We start from the raw sequence: 16,485 nt of genomic DNA on the forward strand, positions 1-16,485 counted from the left end.
GTGTGGGATATTTAAAATGCTGGGAAAATGAACATGCTAACCATTGCACATAAACACCCAGGTTGTTTGTGTTCCAGTAAACCTCTTTAAGGATAAAGTGCTGTACTCTCTTGTGATACAGACATTGAAGAGTAACATGCACAGGACATTGTGGAAGTGTGCAAGTTTTGTTGTAAATTTTATTTTTATTTATTTTTGTATACTTAATGCTGGGAATAATATCTCAGATATTAGTGCAGTAACCTGACCATTAAACTGTTCATTTGCAAATGTGTTAATTTTGGAGAGTTAATACATCATCACTGGGTAAACACAACTTTCCCTTCTGTTTTTTTACTAACCCTGTACTGTGTTGGCACATCCAAAATGGACACAGTGCCACATGAGCATCTAATGCAAATGCATCCTGATTATAGATTGAGAAATAATGCATTCTTCTCTGTCCAGGATCCACCAGTCTAGGGTCAGCCAGTAATATCCAAGCTGCGGTACGTCAGCTGGAAGCTGAGGCTGACGCCATCATCCAGATGGTGAGAGAGGGTCAGCGTGCACGTCGGCTCCAACAGGGTCCCCCAGCAAATTCTTCCTCTGCTGCCATCTCCACAGCTACAGTATCCTCTGCAGTTGTGCCTCATGCCCCGACTGGTGCTGCTCCACTTGCTAGTACAGCTGCTTCTGTTGCTGCTGCTGCTGCAGCAACAGTCAGCGTGAGTTGCAATCCTTTTCACATATTACTCATAGTTGAATAGGGTTGAGAATTGTGTATTTCTAAGTATCAATGCAAATTTTATATATATATACACACACACACACACTGGTGTTACGCCTCAAATATGTAAAATGTGAATGGTCAGATGGTGGATGATGAGCATGAGGTAGCTGTATTGCTTAATGGGCATAGCTGCTAGGCTAACAAAGCAATCTTAGCAGCATTGTAATGTTGATTAAAATGGTTAATTTTGGAAGGGGAGGCAGGGGGAAATTAGTAATGAGCTTTTTCTCCACTGATTTCTTATGTCCCTGTCAATCTGTGTGTGCGCGCACTTGTTCTCCCCTGGATCCTCGTCTATAGTCTGAAGTGCAGTCAATGTCCGAATCCCAAGCAGCCCAAAGAGATGACTCTCCAATGGATGTCGACCAGCCGTCCCCTCAAGAGCAGGATGCTGCTGCTTTGGGTATGATTAATACAGACATGCAGCACTTGTAACCTGCTAAGAGTAATTAAGGTCAACTGATGATCATTTTGTTGTGTTCATTTGCCTGTCTATCCTTGTACAACGTCAGCACCCTAAGGTGAGAGGCAATGTTGGGTGCTCTGGTTCCAGGAATATGTTTAACGTCAGCTGGCATCTGTAATCTAACTTTGCGGGTGAGAGAATCCCCTATCTTTAATGCACGGCATTTCAGCCTGGAGATGGTGGTAGAAGTCACTCGTGGGCTTGGAGGACTATCAATAGGCATCTCCAAGGCTTAAAAATGGTTCACAGTTCGCAGGGCCAACTGTGGATCTGGCTCAAGTTATGGCTCCAACAATAGATTTAAAAAACATGACAAATATTTAGTTATTTATTGTATTTTATTCCACTTTTGCATTTTCCCATTCAAGGACCAATCATATAGATAAAATAGTCCATTTATTCAGGCACTAAGCGGCCATTAGCCCATACTACACTTTTGAAATATAAATCACTGATTTAGGATTTTTTTTATTGTTTTATACATTTGAATTCCAATGTTGCATATTCTTGAATTAAAAGTTCATTGTTCTTTGAAAGAATGTACTTGCATTTTTATGTGATAGTATCATTACATCAGTGGCTTAAATTGTTGATAAAGCATCATTTATCAGGGTATCTTCTGAGGCAATCATCGTCCAGCAAAATTTGTTATTGTGACAGGCTTCGTGGTGAATGTCCATATCTGGACCTTTGTTTACTGTGTGAGCCTGTCTACATTTTGTAGAATACACCCATATAGTCTGTGGGACAAAAGGAAAGAGTACACACCTGTTTTTGACAGTGAAGTTTGAAGACTTTAGCCTCTGGAATTTTTGGAGTTTTGAAGTTTTTTTTTTTTTTTTTCTTGAGCTTAAAAAAGGATCAGTAATATCAATCTGCCAGAGGTAGAAAAAGTTTAAGAAAATAGACATAGGTTAGTCTAAAATAAATTTAAAATGCAAGTGTAAACTAGTGATTGTATTACAGATCATGTATTTGATATTTGTTGAATCATGCCAGTGTCACAGGGCTGTGACAACTCCGCAGATTTCATCATGGGGGGGTGGGGTGGGGGGGTGTTAGTGTTGTACTCTTTAATTGTGATCGTTACTGAGTTTTTAGTCCGCGGACACTGATCTGTGTGTTAGAGATACATATCAGTTTCCTCGGATCCGCGGAGATTCGCGGAGGAAAAATACCACTCAAAGCCTGGCTGTTACGACAGTTGTCGTAAAGCAGGACTGGTTGGTTGCTGCGGTGACACTGTGTGGCTCCTGTGCGAAGCTTAGCTAAATGTAGCATGTGGACATCGCACACTTTTAGAACTTTCAAGTTTTTAAAAGAAGAATTTTGCAGCATGTCTATGTCACGGAGCCACATCAGATAGAGCGAAGATGGCGAGAAAGACGGTTTGAAAACGTGTGATAAGGACAAGAATCCGTGGAATGGTTGCTGGCTTCATGAACACACCTGAAAGATAAACGGGAAAAGCGAACTGGTAAGAATTTTTTTCTCTCTGGAAAATAAACATTGTGCTGTTCAAACAGGATTTCAGAAAAGATTGTGCCTTTTTTCTTTCATTATTCTAGACTTTCTTTCATTAAAAAAAGACATTGTGGCTTTGAATGAATTTAGGCTACATGAATTTACAGAACAATGTAAATTAGTTTTTATTAATGTAGACTTTTTCATGGGAACAAAGACACTGGCTTTGAGTGGATTTACAGGAATTTACGCAAGAATGTGGCTTTTTTACTATAAGGTATGTTACTGATATTTTACCCTGATTTTTAAAATATTCTACAATCTTTAGCTGTGGTTTTTGAAATGGTTTAACAGTCTTTTCAGTCTTCATGAATTTCATGTAGTTTAATTATTGAGTTGATGCATAATTTGGTTTACAATTAAAAGGAAAATCTTTCTAGGTCCTACTTCCATGTCGTATTCTGTTATTTCAACATGATCATTGATGGTTCAAATGAAAGGTTGAATGTAGGATCATTTAAATATGCACTAATTTGAGATTTGTTCTTCCAGGAGATGTTGAAAATGTATTAGTAGATGAAAATTTAATTGGTTTCTGGGGCCCCACAGGGCCCTAGACCCCGGCTCCTGGAGCTGCGCCCCCCAGACCCCCTGCGAATTTTCCTCGGATTTTACAATTTTCATTTCACAGCCCTGGTGTCACAGACCGAACGGTCCCCCCTAAAAATCGGTCCACCCTACCTTCACTGCGTATGCGTCATTAGCCGCGGTTCACCGATTATCACCTCGTTTCAGTTTAAAAATGCACTCCAGTCATATATCTCAGCGAGAAATATCTAAAGCTTTTGTACAACTATCATTTCCACATAAATTTAGCATTATTTCATCATAAAAGACGGGGAAGCAATCAGAGCGCCACAGCTACATGAGCTGTTAGCTGATGCGTTCGCTGTGCATCGGTCATTTCAAAGCGTCACAGAGTATTGCCTCGTTTCTGCTCAAAACAGCCTTATTTCTGCTTAAAACTGACTTTAGAAATTATTTAAGAGGTTTTACCTTGTCATCTGATGTTAATAATCCCATTAATCCATTTGATGGCTTTGGGTGAAGAGACTCTGTCTCACACAAGCTGCTGAGCTTCGAAATGGCGCATGCACAGTGGAGGGAGGGCAGACCAATTTTTAGGGGCGGACCTTTCGGTCTGCGTCACAGGACGGAGTTTGAAAACTGTTAGACTGGAATATGATTCTTAAGCTGTTTTACTATGGAGGTTGCAGTTGAAACAATTTATATATTCATTAGATGAGGAAGGAAATGGCCAATCAGAAGCTGAGGAGAGACTTCCAGACCTTCCACTGCTCAGTGAGCAGCTGCTGTTGGATGAACTATGGGATATGCTTGGAGAGTGCCTGAAAGAGCTGGAAGAGTCCCATGATCAGCATGCCGTATTGGGTGGGTATCAGCAAAAGCATTTTTAATGCGTTATAGCATTTGTGTTTGCTGTATGTTGAAGGTGCGTAGTTGAGAGATGTAACATTTAGTATATGCTTTGTCACTCCAGTTCTTCAGCCTGCAGTGGAGGCTTTCTTCCTGGTTCATGCCACGGAGCGAGAGAGCAAACCACCAGTGAGGGATACCAGAGAAAGCCAGCTTTCTCATATTAAAGATGAGCCACCACCACTATCACCGGCACCCCTTACACCTGCTACACCCTCTTCCCTAGACCCATTCTTCTCTAGAGAGCCTTCTTCTATGCACATTTCTTCAAATCTACCACCAGACACTCAGAAGTTTCTCCGTTTTGCCGGTGAGTCCGAAAGATTTGTTTAAGGCTGTTGTCAAAACTTGGCATGTGTCATTAAGCACTTACAAAGGCTGTTTTTATCTCTTTTTGTAGAAACTCATCGGACAGTGCTTAACCAGATCCTTCGCCAGTCCACCACTCACTTGGCTGATGGGCCTTTTGCAGTGCTGGTTGACTACATCCGCATTCTGGACTTTGATGTTAAGAGGAAGTAAGAAGCCATTTGTCTTGATCAATGATTAGTAACTTTTTGAATGGCTGAACCTTTGGTCTATCTGGACTTCTTTATAGATACTTCCGACAAGAGCTTGAGCGGTTGGATGAGGGATTGAGGAAGGAAGACATGGCAGTGCATGTAAGACGAGACCATGTATTTGAGGACTCTTACAGAGAGCTGCATCGCAAGAGCCCAGAGGACATGAAGAACAGACTGTAAGACTCCAGTGCCATCTATGGAAAGAGGTGTTTTGTGCATTCAAAAACCCAGAACTTGAGCAACTCCACTCTCTTCCCCTTATAGGTACATTGTGTTTGAAGGGGAGGAGGGTCAGGATGCTGGAGGACTCCTGAGGGAATGGTACATGATCATCTCTCGCGAGATGTTCAATCCAATGTACGCCCTTTTCCGCACATCTCCTGGGGACCGTGTCACCTATACCATTAACCCCTCATCCCACTGCAACCCCAACCACCTTAGTTACTTCAAGTTTGTGGGACGTGTGGTGGCCAAGGCAGTCTATGATAATCGGTTATTGGAGTGCTACTTCACCCGCAGCTTCTACAAGCACATTTTGGGCAAGAGTGTGAGGTACAAAAGTGATAGCCACTTACTGCCAACTAATGTAAATTTTCCAAGACCATTTATTGATGATAAAAGCGGTCATGCTGTTAGTTCAGATTCCAGATTTTGATGATCATTTGTACAGATCATCAGTGCTAGAAAAGAAACATGAGTGTCTTAAAAAAAAGTTTTCAACATGTGAATGTTCCCAGGTATACAGATATGGAGAGTGAAGACTACCCATTCTTCCAGGGCTTGGTCTATTTGTTGGAGAATGATGTGTCTACACTAGGCTATGAGCTGACATTCAGCACAGAGGTTTGTCTTTGCAGTTTAATGTGTTTATCAGGTGGCCGTGTGATCTTTTCACTGTCTGTCTGATTACAGTTGAATTTGAGGCACTGGGGCTTAAATGCTTATGACTTGATTTAAAGCATTACTTAAGTCTGTTACAATGTGTGTTAAGGTCCAGGAATTTGGTGTGTGTGAAGTGAGAGACCTCAAGCCAAATGGAGCCAATATCCTGGTCACAGAGGAAAACAAAAAAGAATATGTACACTTGGTCTGCCAGATGAAGATGACTGGTAAGATTATGGTTTACCCATTAAGACTGCATGCAACTTATACATACTTCTCCCTTTTAGGCTGGAATGTGAAGTATTGGCACTTACTGCTTTCGGGCTGGATGCAACATAGACAAGTTCTAAAGATGTTCTCATTATGGCAAAGGTTTGATGAAAGAAATCACTGCTGCAATGTTGCTCCCCTCGCTCAGGTCAACCACCATTGTCTGAAGTGAAAATTTACAAACTTTTCTACTGCCTGAGTGTTTAAAAAAATATTCAAAGCACATTTCCAATAATGCATTTCACTGTCCCCATGTGTCTTACAGTGAGTCATGATACATGATGCATGTCTTGAAAAACATGACTCGCTTATGTTGCATCTGGCTCTGAAGAGTGAAGCACTATATGTTGTACCCAGAAAAGTACACTTTTCTTGCATTTGATCAATTTTAACATCCTATAGAGATGTCTGCTACTTGCTGAGCACTGTCAAATTTGGGATTTTGTCTGGGCTTCTGCAGAGAATAAAAATATTATATGCATGTCACAAAGTAGGAGCTGGCGTGGTTGAAGATGCATGGCACTTGAAATGAGCTTGTTTATGTTTTATTTCTTAAGCAGAGATCTGGTGACTACCGCTGCTTGTCTAGTATTAATACTAAAAATGTATAATTACATATACAGTGGGGTAAAAAAGTATTTAGTCAGCCCCTGAATGTGCAAGTTCTCCTACTTAGAAAGATGAGAGAGGTCTGTAATTTTCAACATAGATACACTTCAATTATGAGAGACAAAATGAGAAAAAACATCCAGGAAATCATTGTAGGGTTTTTAAAGAATTTATTTGTAAATTATGGAGGAAAATAAGTATTTGGTCACCCACAAACAAGCAAGATTTCTGGCTCTCACAGACCTGTAACGTCTCCTTTAAGAAGCTCTTCTGTCCTCCACCTGTTACCTGTATTAATGGCATCTGTTTGAACTTATCTGCATAAAAGACACCTGTCCGCAGACTCAAACAATCATACTCCAAACTCAACCATGGCCAAGACCAAAGAGCTGCTGAAGGACACCAGGAAGAAAACTGTAGATGTGCACCAGGCTGGAAAGAGTGAATCTACAATAGTCAAGCAGGTTGGTGTGAATAAATCAACTGTGGGAGCAATTGTAAGAAAATGGAAGACATACAAGACCATTGATAATCTTCCGTGATCTGGGGCTCTACGCAAGATCTCATCCTGTGGGGTCAAAATGATCATGAGAACCTTGAATAAAAATCCCAGAACTGCACGGAGGGACCTGATGAATGAGCTGCAGAGAGCTGGGACCAAAGTAACAAAGGCTACACACTACGCAGGGAGGGACTCAAATCCTGCAGTGCCAGACGTGTCCCCTGGTTTAAGCCAGTACATGTTTGCCAGAGAGCAGATGGATGATCCGGAAGAGGATTGGGAGAATATCATGTGGTCAGATGAAACCAAAATAGAACATTTTGGTAAAAACTCAATTTGGAAGTCCAACTCGTGTTTGGACTAAGAAGAATGCTGAGTTGCATCCCAAGAACACCATACCTACTGTGAAGAATAGGGGTGGAAACATCATGCTTTGGGGCTGTTTTTCTGCAAAGGGGACAGGACGATTGATCCGTGTTGAAGGAAGAATGAACGTGGCCATGTATTGTGAGATTTTAAGCCAAAACCTCCTTCCATCAGTGAGAGCATTAAAGATGCAATATGGCTGGGTCTTCCAGCATGACAATGATCCCAAGCACACCGCTCGGGCAACGAAGGAGTGGCTCCGTAAAAAGCATTTCAAGATCCTGGAGTGGCCAAGCCAGTCTCCAGACCTCAACCCCGTAGAAAATTTGTTGATGGAGTTGAAAGTCCGTTTTGCCCAGCGACAGCCCCAAAACATCACTGCTCTAGAGGAGATCTGCATGGAGAAATGGGCCAAAATACCAGCTACAGTGTGTGCAAACCTGGTGAAGACTTACAGGAAACGTTTGACCTCTGTCATTGCCAACAAAGATTGTTACAAAGTATTGAGTTGAACTTTTGTTATTGACCAAATACTTATTTTCCACCATAATTTACAAATGCATTCTTCAAAAATCCTACAATTTGATTTCCTGGATTTTTTTTTTTTCTCATTTTGTCTTAGTTGAAGTGTACCTATGATGAAAATTACAGACCTCTTATCTTTCTAAGTAGGAACACTTGCACAATCAGGGACTGACTAAATACTTTTTTGCCCCACTGTATTTTTCCAATTAGTCAAGAAATTTGACCATTTTGTTATGAAAATTTAGTTGTAACCTTCATCAGCAGGTTTATGCATTTCAGTTATTGCCTGCAGCAACAAAAATGGCAGATCTGTCAACGACAGCTTTTTGTTGATTTCTGTCATATTTCCACGTATGTAAAATTTCATTGCCTGGGCTTCAGCCCAACAAAGCAAAATGCTGAGTAGCCCAAAATGTTGAATTTGTAGAAACAATGACTTATCTCAAGTGACATTCATGTCTCTAGATCCTTTTCGTTTTAGATCAGTAGATACCTGGGAAGAGCTTCTGCAGTCATGAGGTTGCTAGACAGAGATGCCTGGTGATGCTTATCTTTGCAGGAGAACAAATGTCCAAGTCATCAGGTTTCCTTTGCTTCTTGTTTTAATGTATGGTTAAGAGACCGAGTCTAACCAGTGATGCAAGGACAGAACTAAGTGGAGGATCCTTGGGTACTGATGCAACAAATTTGTCAGATGAAAGGTTACTTTGGGAGGCTGAGATGATGGGTATGACTTGCATTATGAGAGAATGTCAGTTGTGCCATTTTGGCCCTGTGTTGCATTTCTCTGGGCATGTTCCAGCATGAAAGTGCCGTAGTGTTGAGGACCCCACTAACAGGGAAAAAGCCAAGGGGACACCACGTTCTATTTGGTTGTGGCAGATAGTTAGTTACGTTCATGATGTGAGATGGAATGTCTGTCTGCCTGGGTGGTTGCCTTCCAGGACGCAAGAGATACTAGTGCATGCTCCCAGACCTGATATGCCATCATAGTGCAACAGAATACAGTAGAGGATGTAAACTTGGAAAAATATGTATCCCCACCTTCTTTGTGTCTGTTTGGTTTATTTTGTTGTTGTTCTTGTGCATGTTCACAATGTTGGTGAAAATGACAGTTATCAGTGAGACACTATGCATCAGAAACACTTGGTGGCAGCACTGTATTAAACATTGAGCTGATCAGTATGCAGCCAGTGGTCTGTCTACTTCATTACCAGCAGCATTCTTGAACTCCTGGTCATATATTTTGTTCATTTGTCTGACTTTTCCCGTGCTTAATGAATAATAATTACTATCAGAATAATTAACAAAATATTAAAGGTGTGAAAGAATATTATATCCTTGTTCTGAATGCTGTTACTGGTTTTCTAGGTGCCATCCGTAAACAGCTTGCAGCCTTCCTCGAGGGATTCTATGAGATCATCCCCAAGAGGCTGATCTCTATCTTCACTGAACAGGAGCTGGAGCTGCTAATCTCTGGTCTGCCCACTATTGATATTGATGACCTGAAGGCCAACACTGAATATCACAAATATCAGTCCAGCTCTATCCAGGTATGAGTAACAATGTGCAGGCATCGTGTGGCGGTTATCTGATTTTAAACCATTAGCCATGGTGAATTATGTCATGAGGACTGTTTTTGCAGGTTTTACTTCATATCCACTTATTATTATTCATTTTCATTATTCATAAATTATTCATAACCATCCCAAAGACATATCTTTGTTTGGCTGCTTTCAGTAATGCTGGTATTTGATTAGACTTTTTCTCTGCGATTGTTCCGAGTTATTTTCAGTAGTCACTTCCTCCAAACCATCAACATGTCTATTAGACCCCATTCCTACCAGGCTGCTCAAGGAAGCCCTACCATTAATTAATGCTTCGATCTTAAATATGATCAATCTATCTTTATTAGTTGGCTATGTACCACAGGCTTTTAAGGTGGCAGTAATTAAACCATTACTTTAAAAGCCATCACTTGACCCAGCTATCTTAGCTAATTATAGGCCAATCTCCAGCCTTCCTTTTCTCTCAAAAATTCTTGAAAGGGTAGTTGTAAAACAGCTAACTGATCATCTGCAGAGGAATGGTCTATTTGAAGAGTTTCAGTCAGGTTTCAGAATTCATCATAGTACAGAAACAGCATTAGTGAAGGTTACAAATGATCTTCTTATGGCCTCAGACAGTGGACTCATCTCTGTGCTCGTCCTGTTAGACCTCAGTGCAGCTTTTGATACTGTTGACCATAAAATTTTATTACAGAGATTAGAGCATGCATAGGTATTAAAGGCACTGCGCTGCAGTGGTTTGAATCATATTTATCGAATAGATTACAATTTGTTCATGTAAATGGGGAGTCTTCTTCACGGGCTAAGGTTAATTATGGAGTTCCACAAGGTTCTGTGCTAGGACCGATTTTATTCACTTTATACATACTTCCCTTAGGCAGTATTATTAGACGGCATTGCTTAAATTTTCATTGTTACGCAGATGATACCCAGCTTTATCTATCCATGAAGCCAGAGGACACACACCAATTAGTTAAACTGCAGGAATGTCTTTCAGACATAAAGACATGGATGACCTCTAATTTCCTGCTTTTAAATTCAGATAAAACTGAAGTTATTGTACTTGGCCCCACAAATCTTAGAAACATGGTGTTCTAACCAGATCCTTACTCTGGATGGCATTACCCTGACCTCCAGTAATACTGTGAGAAATCTTGGAGTCATTTTTGATCAGGATATGTCATTCAATGCGCATATTAAGCAAATATGTAGGACTGCTTTTTTGCATTTGCGCAATATCTCTAAAATTATAAAGGTCTTGTCTGAGTGATGCTGAAAAGCTAATTCATGCATTTATTTCTTCTAGGCTGGAATATTGTAATTCATTATTATCAGGTTGTCCTAAAAGTTCCCTGAAAAGCCTTCAGCTAATTCAAAATGCTGCAGCTAGAGTACTGACAGGGACTAGAAGGAGAGAGCATATTTCACCCATATCGGCTTCTCTTCATTGGCTCCCTGTTAATTCCAGAATAGAATTTAAAATTCTTCTTACTTATAAGGTTTTGAATAATCAGGTCCCATCTTATCTTATTGACCTCATAGTACCATATCACCCCAATAGAGCGCTTTGCTCTGACTGCAGGCTTACTTGTAGTTCCTAGGGTTTGTAAGAGTAGAATGGGAGGCACATCCTTCAGCTTTCAGGCTCCTCTCCTGTGGAACCAGCTTCCAATTCGGATCAGGGAGACAGACACCCTCTCTACTTTTAAGATTAAGCTTAAAACTTTCCTTTTTGCTAAAGCTTATAGTTAGGGCTGGTTCAGGTGACCCTGAACCATCCCTTAGTTATGCTGCTATAGACTTAGACTGCTGGGGGGTTCCCATGATGCACTGTTTCTTTTTATTCACCTCTTTTTGCTCTTATGCACCACTCTGCATTTAATCATTAGTGATTGATCTCTGCGCTCTTCCACAGCATGTCTTTTTCCTGATTCTCTCCCCTCAGCCCCAACCAGTCCTATCAGAAGGCTGCCCCTCCCTGAGCCTGGTTGTGCTGGAGGTTTCTTCCTGTTAAAAGGGAGTTTTTCCTTCCCACTGTCGCCAAGTGCTTGCTTATAGGGGGTCCTTTTGACCGTTGGGGTTTTTCTGTAATTATTGTATGGCTTTTGCCTTACAATATAAAGCGCCTTGAAGCAACTGTTTGTTGTGATTTGGCGCTATATAAATAAAATGGATTTGATTTGATTTGTTCCACTAACAATTACACTATAAGCCCATGGAGTAAAGAAAATCATTTTTGTTTTGGCTCTGACATTTGTCCTCTAAAACCTGGCAGTACAGCCTCCAGTCTGACAGCCAAATAACATTATACTAGGAGTACCGAAGACCTGAAGGGGGATTATGTCTTGGCAGTGTCCGTCTGTCTCTCCCTCCCTCCCAAAAAGGGTATAAGCGTTCTGAAATCAACCAATCTCACAGTTTTAGGAGGAAATTTGTGAAGTACAAGTCCTTGTTATAGGTTGGTAATAGGCATATTATCATAGCGCTCGAGTTGGGCCCAATTTACCAGAGTTACGGCCCTTTATTTACAAATCTAGACTGTCAGTTTCATGAGTGGGTGCCTGAATTCTGAAATAAGCTCTTACAATTTTAGTAGGTCTGATCTCATCTGGGAATATTGATTCAACACAAATGCGTATTTGTACGCTTTCACTTTTAGTTTCATAATTCGGAAGAAAAGGTAAATTAACCATTTCCATTTATGCTTCCCAAATTTCTGATTGGAACAATCCAGTCGCCTGCTTCTACTGCGTGGCTGGCTCACTGTTTCCCTCTGTTCGCCTCACACACAGACAGCAGATCGTGCCTCCTACACAGAACATGAAACTAGTGACGCACAGTCTATGGATATGAGATAAAATGTTGGTGACTTATGGAAACAAATATGCACATGTACAGTTATACTGTGCAGAGTCGTACCATGTATTTTGTGTACAGTTTTGTGACCCGAACGGTCACGTGTACCGTACTGTTAATACATGTATTGTGACACGCTTACATAATACCACAGTGTCTCTGTGGTTTTTCTGTCAGATGCAGAAATACGCCAGTTATGGATATGTATATGTGTGTGTATTTGTTTTGTTTTTAAGAGCAGTGGTGACAAACTGAACCTTGCTCTGTGTTCTCTGTCCACACATATGCATACATATATATTTATAGCACTGGGTTATTGTGATGACAGCAGCATCTCTTTATTTAGCCTTGCACCCAGCTCCGTGTCTTACAAGCTCTAAAACAAAAAAACAAACACTGAAGGTAAAGCTTAATTTTTCTCTTTTTTTTCCCAGCAATACAAGATACAGTGCAGCTGAGGAGCAGAACAAGCTTTTAGCAGTCATTTGCTTTTAGCAAATGATTGCTAAAAGCAACTCGGTTTTGAGTTGTTTGTGCAGCCAGGCTCTGCTTAAAATGTATTTTAGCTGTATGAAATGTATTTCATTTGATATTGATGAAATGTCATTTGTTTGGTGCACCATTAAATTATTTTTGTGCTGTTACTCATATTCTGGCTGCTAACCATGACATCCATTTTTCACATTTGAAAACTGAAAAAAAAATTGCTTGTGACATTTGTTATATATGCTGTTTATAGGTAGTACAGTGGATTCTGTTCTACTAAAGCCCAGGACCGGTATCCACAAAGCATCCTAAGGCTTAAAAAAACAAAACAAAAAAAAAGCTCCTAGTGATGTTATTCTACAACCCCAATTCCGGTGAAGTTGGGACGTTGTGTAAAATGTAAATAAAAACAGAATACAAAGATTTGCAAATCCTCGTCAACCTATATTTAATTGAATACACCACAAAGACAAGATATTTAATGTTCAAACTGATAAACTTGATTGTTTTTGTGCACATATTTGCTTATTTTGAAATGGATATGGGCCCAGGGCTCGTATTTATTAAGCAACTCGATGCCCTCTCAGAGAACTCCTAACGCAGCCTAAAAATTCCTGGCAAGGAATCTTGGCCTAAGAGTGAGCCAGAAGGTGTCTGAGAGCAACTCTGAGCAAGGAGTGGACACCGGCTTGGTGGACACCGTTGCTAGGTATGACACAGTCCTCTAAGAGCTGTGATTGGTTGTCACAAAAAGGGAAGGAGAAATTAAAGAACACAAATGCGCGCTCTACGCGCCTAGTTATGAATGGACAGTGAAATCAACCATTCTTATAACCTGAACTGTATTAAGAAGACGTGTAATTGTGAAAATAATTTGTCATGATGATGAAAATAAGCAAAATTAAATGAATTCGTACACAGCTTGAAAATGTTTGAACATACATGCCAGTTACATATATATTAAAAGTGTGCGTGCATGAGTTTTAGTAAGTTCAGTGTAAGTACATAATATAATTGTAAATTCTATTAATTCATTTTACAATTAAAAATACATGCATGACATGAAAGTGAAAATGCTTATTTCCATTGTGGTCCATTTAAAAATCAAATGACAAAACAGAAGTAATAATAAAAATAAAATAATATTAATAATACTGATCATAATAATAAAAATAATAGTGTGTGTATATGGTAACAAGAACCTAAACAATTTATATATACATTAACACAATCAAGCCAGTAGCGTGTTACTAATCACTGTCATTCAGCATACAGGGAATAGCTCTCCTTCCTCTGTCTTTTCCACCATCTTCTCTGCTTAAGACAGTTAGGTTTCTTAAAAGTCCTCCTCTCTACTCTTAACAGTTTGGCACCTTAGGAGCTCTCTTAAGGCCTAAGGTGCTTTGTGAACAACTTTTGTCTTGCCAAGGAAAGATTCTAAGAAATGAGATTTTTCTTAGAATAACATATTTAGGAGCTAATTTTAGCCTTAGGCTGCTTCATGGATATGGGAACAGATCCTTTCTGTGTGGAATGTTTTCTCTGTGTAACCCAATGGGCACTCCCGTTTTCTCCCATCATCAAAACGCACCCTTTATTTTTCATCTCCCAATAACAGCACATGGTAGAATTGACAGTCAAGTTGCTGTAAAAGCATGAAATCATTTCTAAACCAGATGAGGGTGCAGACTGGTATGGTATTGAGGTCTTATCCAGACTGAGATGCAGCAAATGAAAGCTTGTCCTCCTCAAACCCGATCTAACATTTAACCATAATTTTAGATCCAGTGGTTCTGGAGAGCATTGCGCTCTTTTGATCAGGCAGACCGGGCCAAGTTCCTGCAGTTTGTTACTGGCACATCCAAAGTGCCTCTTCAGGGCTTTGCTGCTCTGGAGGGCATGAACGGCATCCAGAAGTTCCAGATCCACCGTGATGACCGCTCAACAGACCGTCTGCCATCTGCTCACACTTGGTAAACATGCAGCAAGCATACCAGACATACAGGAGAATATGGGATGGTGAAAACCTGTTAATGCTCTCTCTCTTTTTCTCTTTCTTTCACTCCACTTTCAGCTTTAACCAGCTGGACCTGCCAGCCTACGAGAGCTATGAAAAGCTGAGACACATGCTGCTGCTGGCCATTCAGGAATGCTCAGAGGGCTTTGGACTGGCTTAAACTAAGATTTCTTCATGCGTTCTCTTGGTTTAAATTTGCCTCCACTTGATGCGTGCACGCGCGCACACACACACACAACCACATAACCACATACATACATACATACATACATACATACATACATACATTGACATTACTGGATTACTTGTTGAATGGCCTAGACTTACTGGTTTCTTTTCCATATTAAACAGCTCAAACCAGCAAGTGAAATGAACTGATAGACACTGCTTACCACAGAGAGCCTCACACTGACACACCTGTGTCTTGTTTCTCAATTTCATGACAAATGCAAGTGTGGATTCAGAGGATTAAAAACATGGACTAATATGAGACATTATCTTCATTTAATTTGATTTCTCTGTACAAAAGGTTTTGGGAGTTTATGTTTAATCTTTTTTTGTTCTCTGGTTGTGTAAAAAGAAAAAAAAGAATGTTTGAATAGGATGGTTATAAAACCTTTGGGGAAAAATGTTGGTGGTTTCTTGTTGCGAATTTGTGACCTCAAGCCTTGATGATGGGAAGCGTTTTTATTGGGGGGAGGGGGGGGTATGAACAACTTGAGAAGTTTGAGATATTCACAAAAAATGCACTTTTCAAGGTTTTGTGGCATTTTTAAGGAAGAATGGTACAAAAATGAAGAGAGAATTTGAAGGAGATTTAACAAAAAAAAAAAAATCTAGAGTATTTTTGGCTATTAAATCGCTGAACCAGCCTTGAGCCTTTGAATCAAAGTGGAATAACTACATGAATAAATGCATAAAATTGCGTGCATTGTCTCTTTTACCAGCGTTATTAACAATCACTTGCAGTGAAGTCATCCAAAACGAATGATCAAAAAGACCCCAGTCATTAATGGACATTTATGAATATATTCAGATTTATATGATGATATAATCATTTATGATTATTCTCTTTCAAGTGATCAGTCGCACATTTCTCAGCTGTAGCACGTTCAAACGGTCCCTGACAAGAAGATACCTTGAGTGTTGTCTCTGATTAGACTGAGGGTGTCCTACTGTGCCTTTTTCATGCACTGACAGGCCTCAGGCTTAAAACTGGTTGGGGGGGGGCAGCAGAGGAGCTCATTGCAGCTGTACCCAGCATGCACTGCAGCTTCAAATAGTCTTCAGCACTAATTGTTTGGTCTGGTGTTTTCATCCATATCTTTGTGGCAGGAGATTTTCTGCGTGTTACAGGGCAGAGCGGCTTCTATTAACACGACTTTCATGTGCTCATGTTCATGTAGTATATCATGAATTACTACTTTTCAACTACTTCTACTAACCAATTTCTGAACTTAAACTGAGGAAAAAAGTCTGCTCTGTTTCTCCTGTGAATCAAGTGCTGCATTATAAAAATGAGACATGGACTTTAAAAACAAAAATGCCACTCACTGTATCCTGACACTTCAATTTAAGGGATTTTTAATGACATATATTGAATAATGTCTTGGTGAATAAGCATTTCAAGCTAAACTGCCTG

At 40.1% G+C, this 16,485-nt stretch overlaps 1 protein-coding gene across 1 annotated transcript in view; it reads left to right on the forward strand.

The window, feature by feature from the left end:
• huwe1 (HECT, UBA and WWE domain containing E3 ubiquitin protein ligase 1) overlaps positions 1-15,768 on the forward strand; it is a 201,263-nt gene extending 185,495 nt beyond the window's left edge. Inside the window, 12 exon segments of the mRNA XM_034172372.1 lie at positions 448-707; positions 1,073-1,175; positions 4,005-4,154; positions 4,264-4,509; positions 4,600-4,717; positions 4,798-4,938; positions 5,027-5,314; positions 5,500-5,605; positions 5,754-5,871; positions 9,288-9,469; positions 14,609-14,799; positions 14,901-15,768. Of these exon segments, the coding sequence (XP_034028263.1) occupies positions 448-707; positions 1,073-1,175; positions 4,005-4,154; positions 4,264-4,509; positions 4,600-4,717; positions 4,798-4,938; positions 5,027-5,314; positions 5,500-5,605; positions 5,754-5,871; positions 9,288-9,469; positions 14,609-14,799; positions 14,901-15,003 (2,006 nt within the window). The 3' untranslated portion in view covers positions 15,004-15,768.
• The last annotated feature ends 717 nt before the right edge of the window (positions 15,769-16,485 follow it).

The sequence above is a fragment of the Thalassophryne amazonica genome, chromosome 6, assembly GCF_902500255.1.
Source record: "Thalassophryne amazonica chromosome 6, fThaAma1.1, whole genome shotgun sequence".
NCBI classification, from domain to species: domain Eukaryota; kingdom Metazoa; phylum Chordata; class Actinopteri; order Batrachoidiformes; family Batrachoididae; genus Thalassophryne; species Thalassophryne amazonica.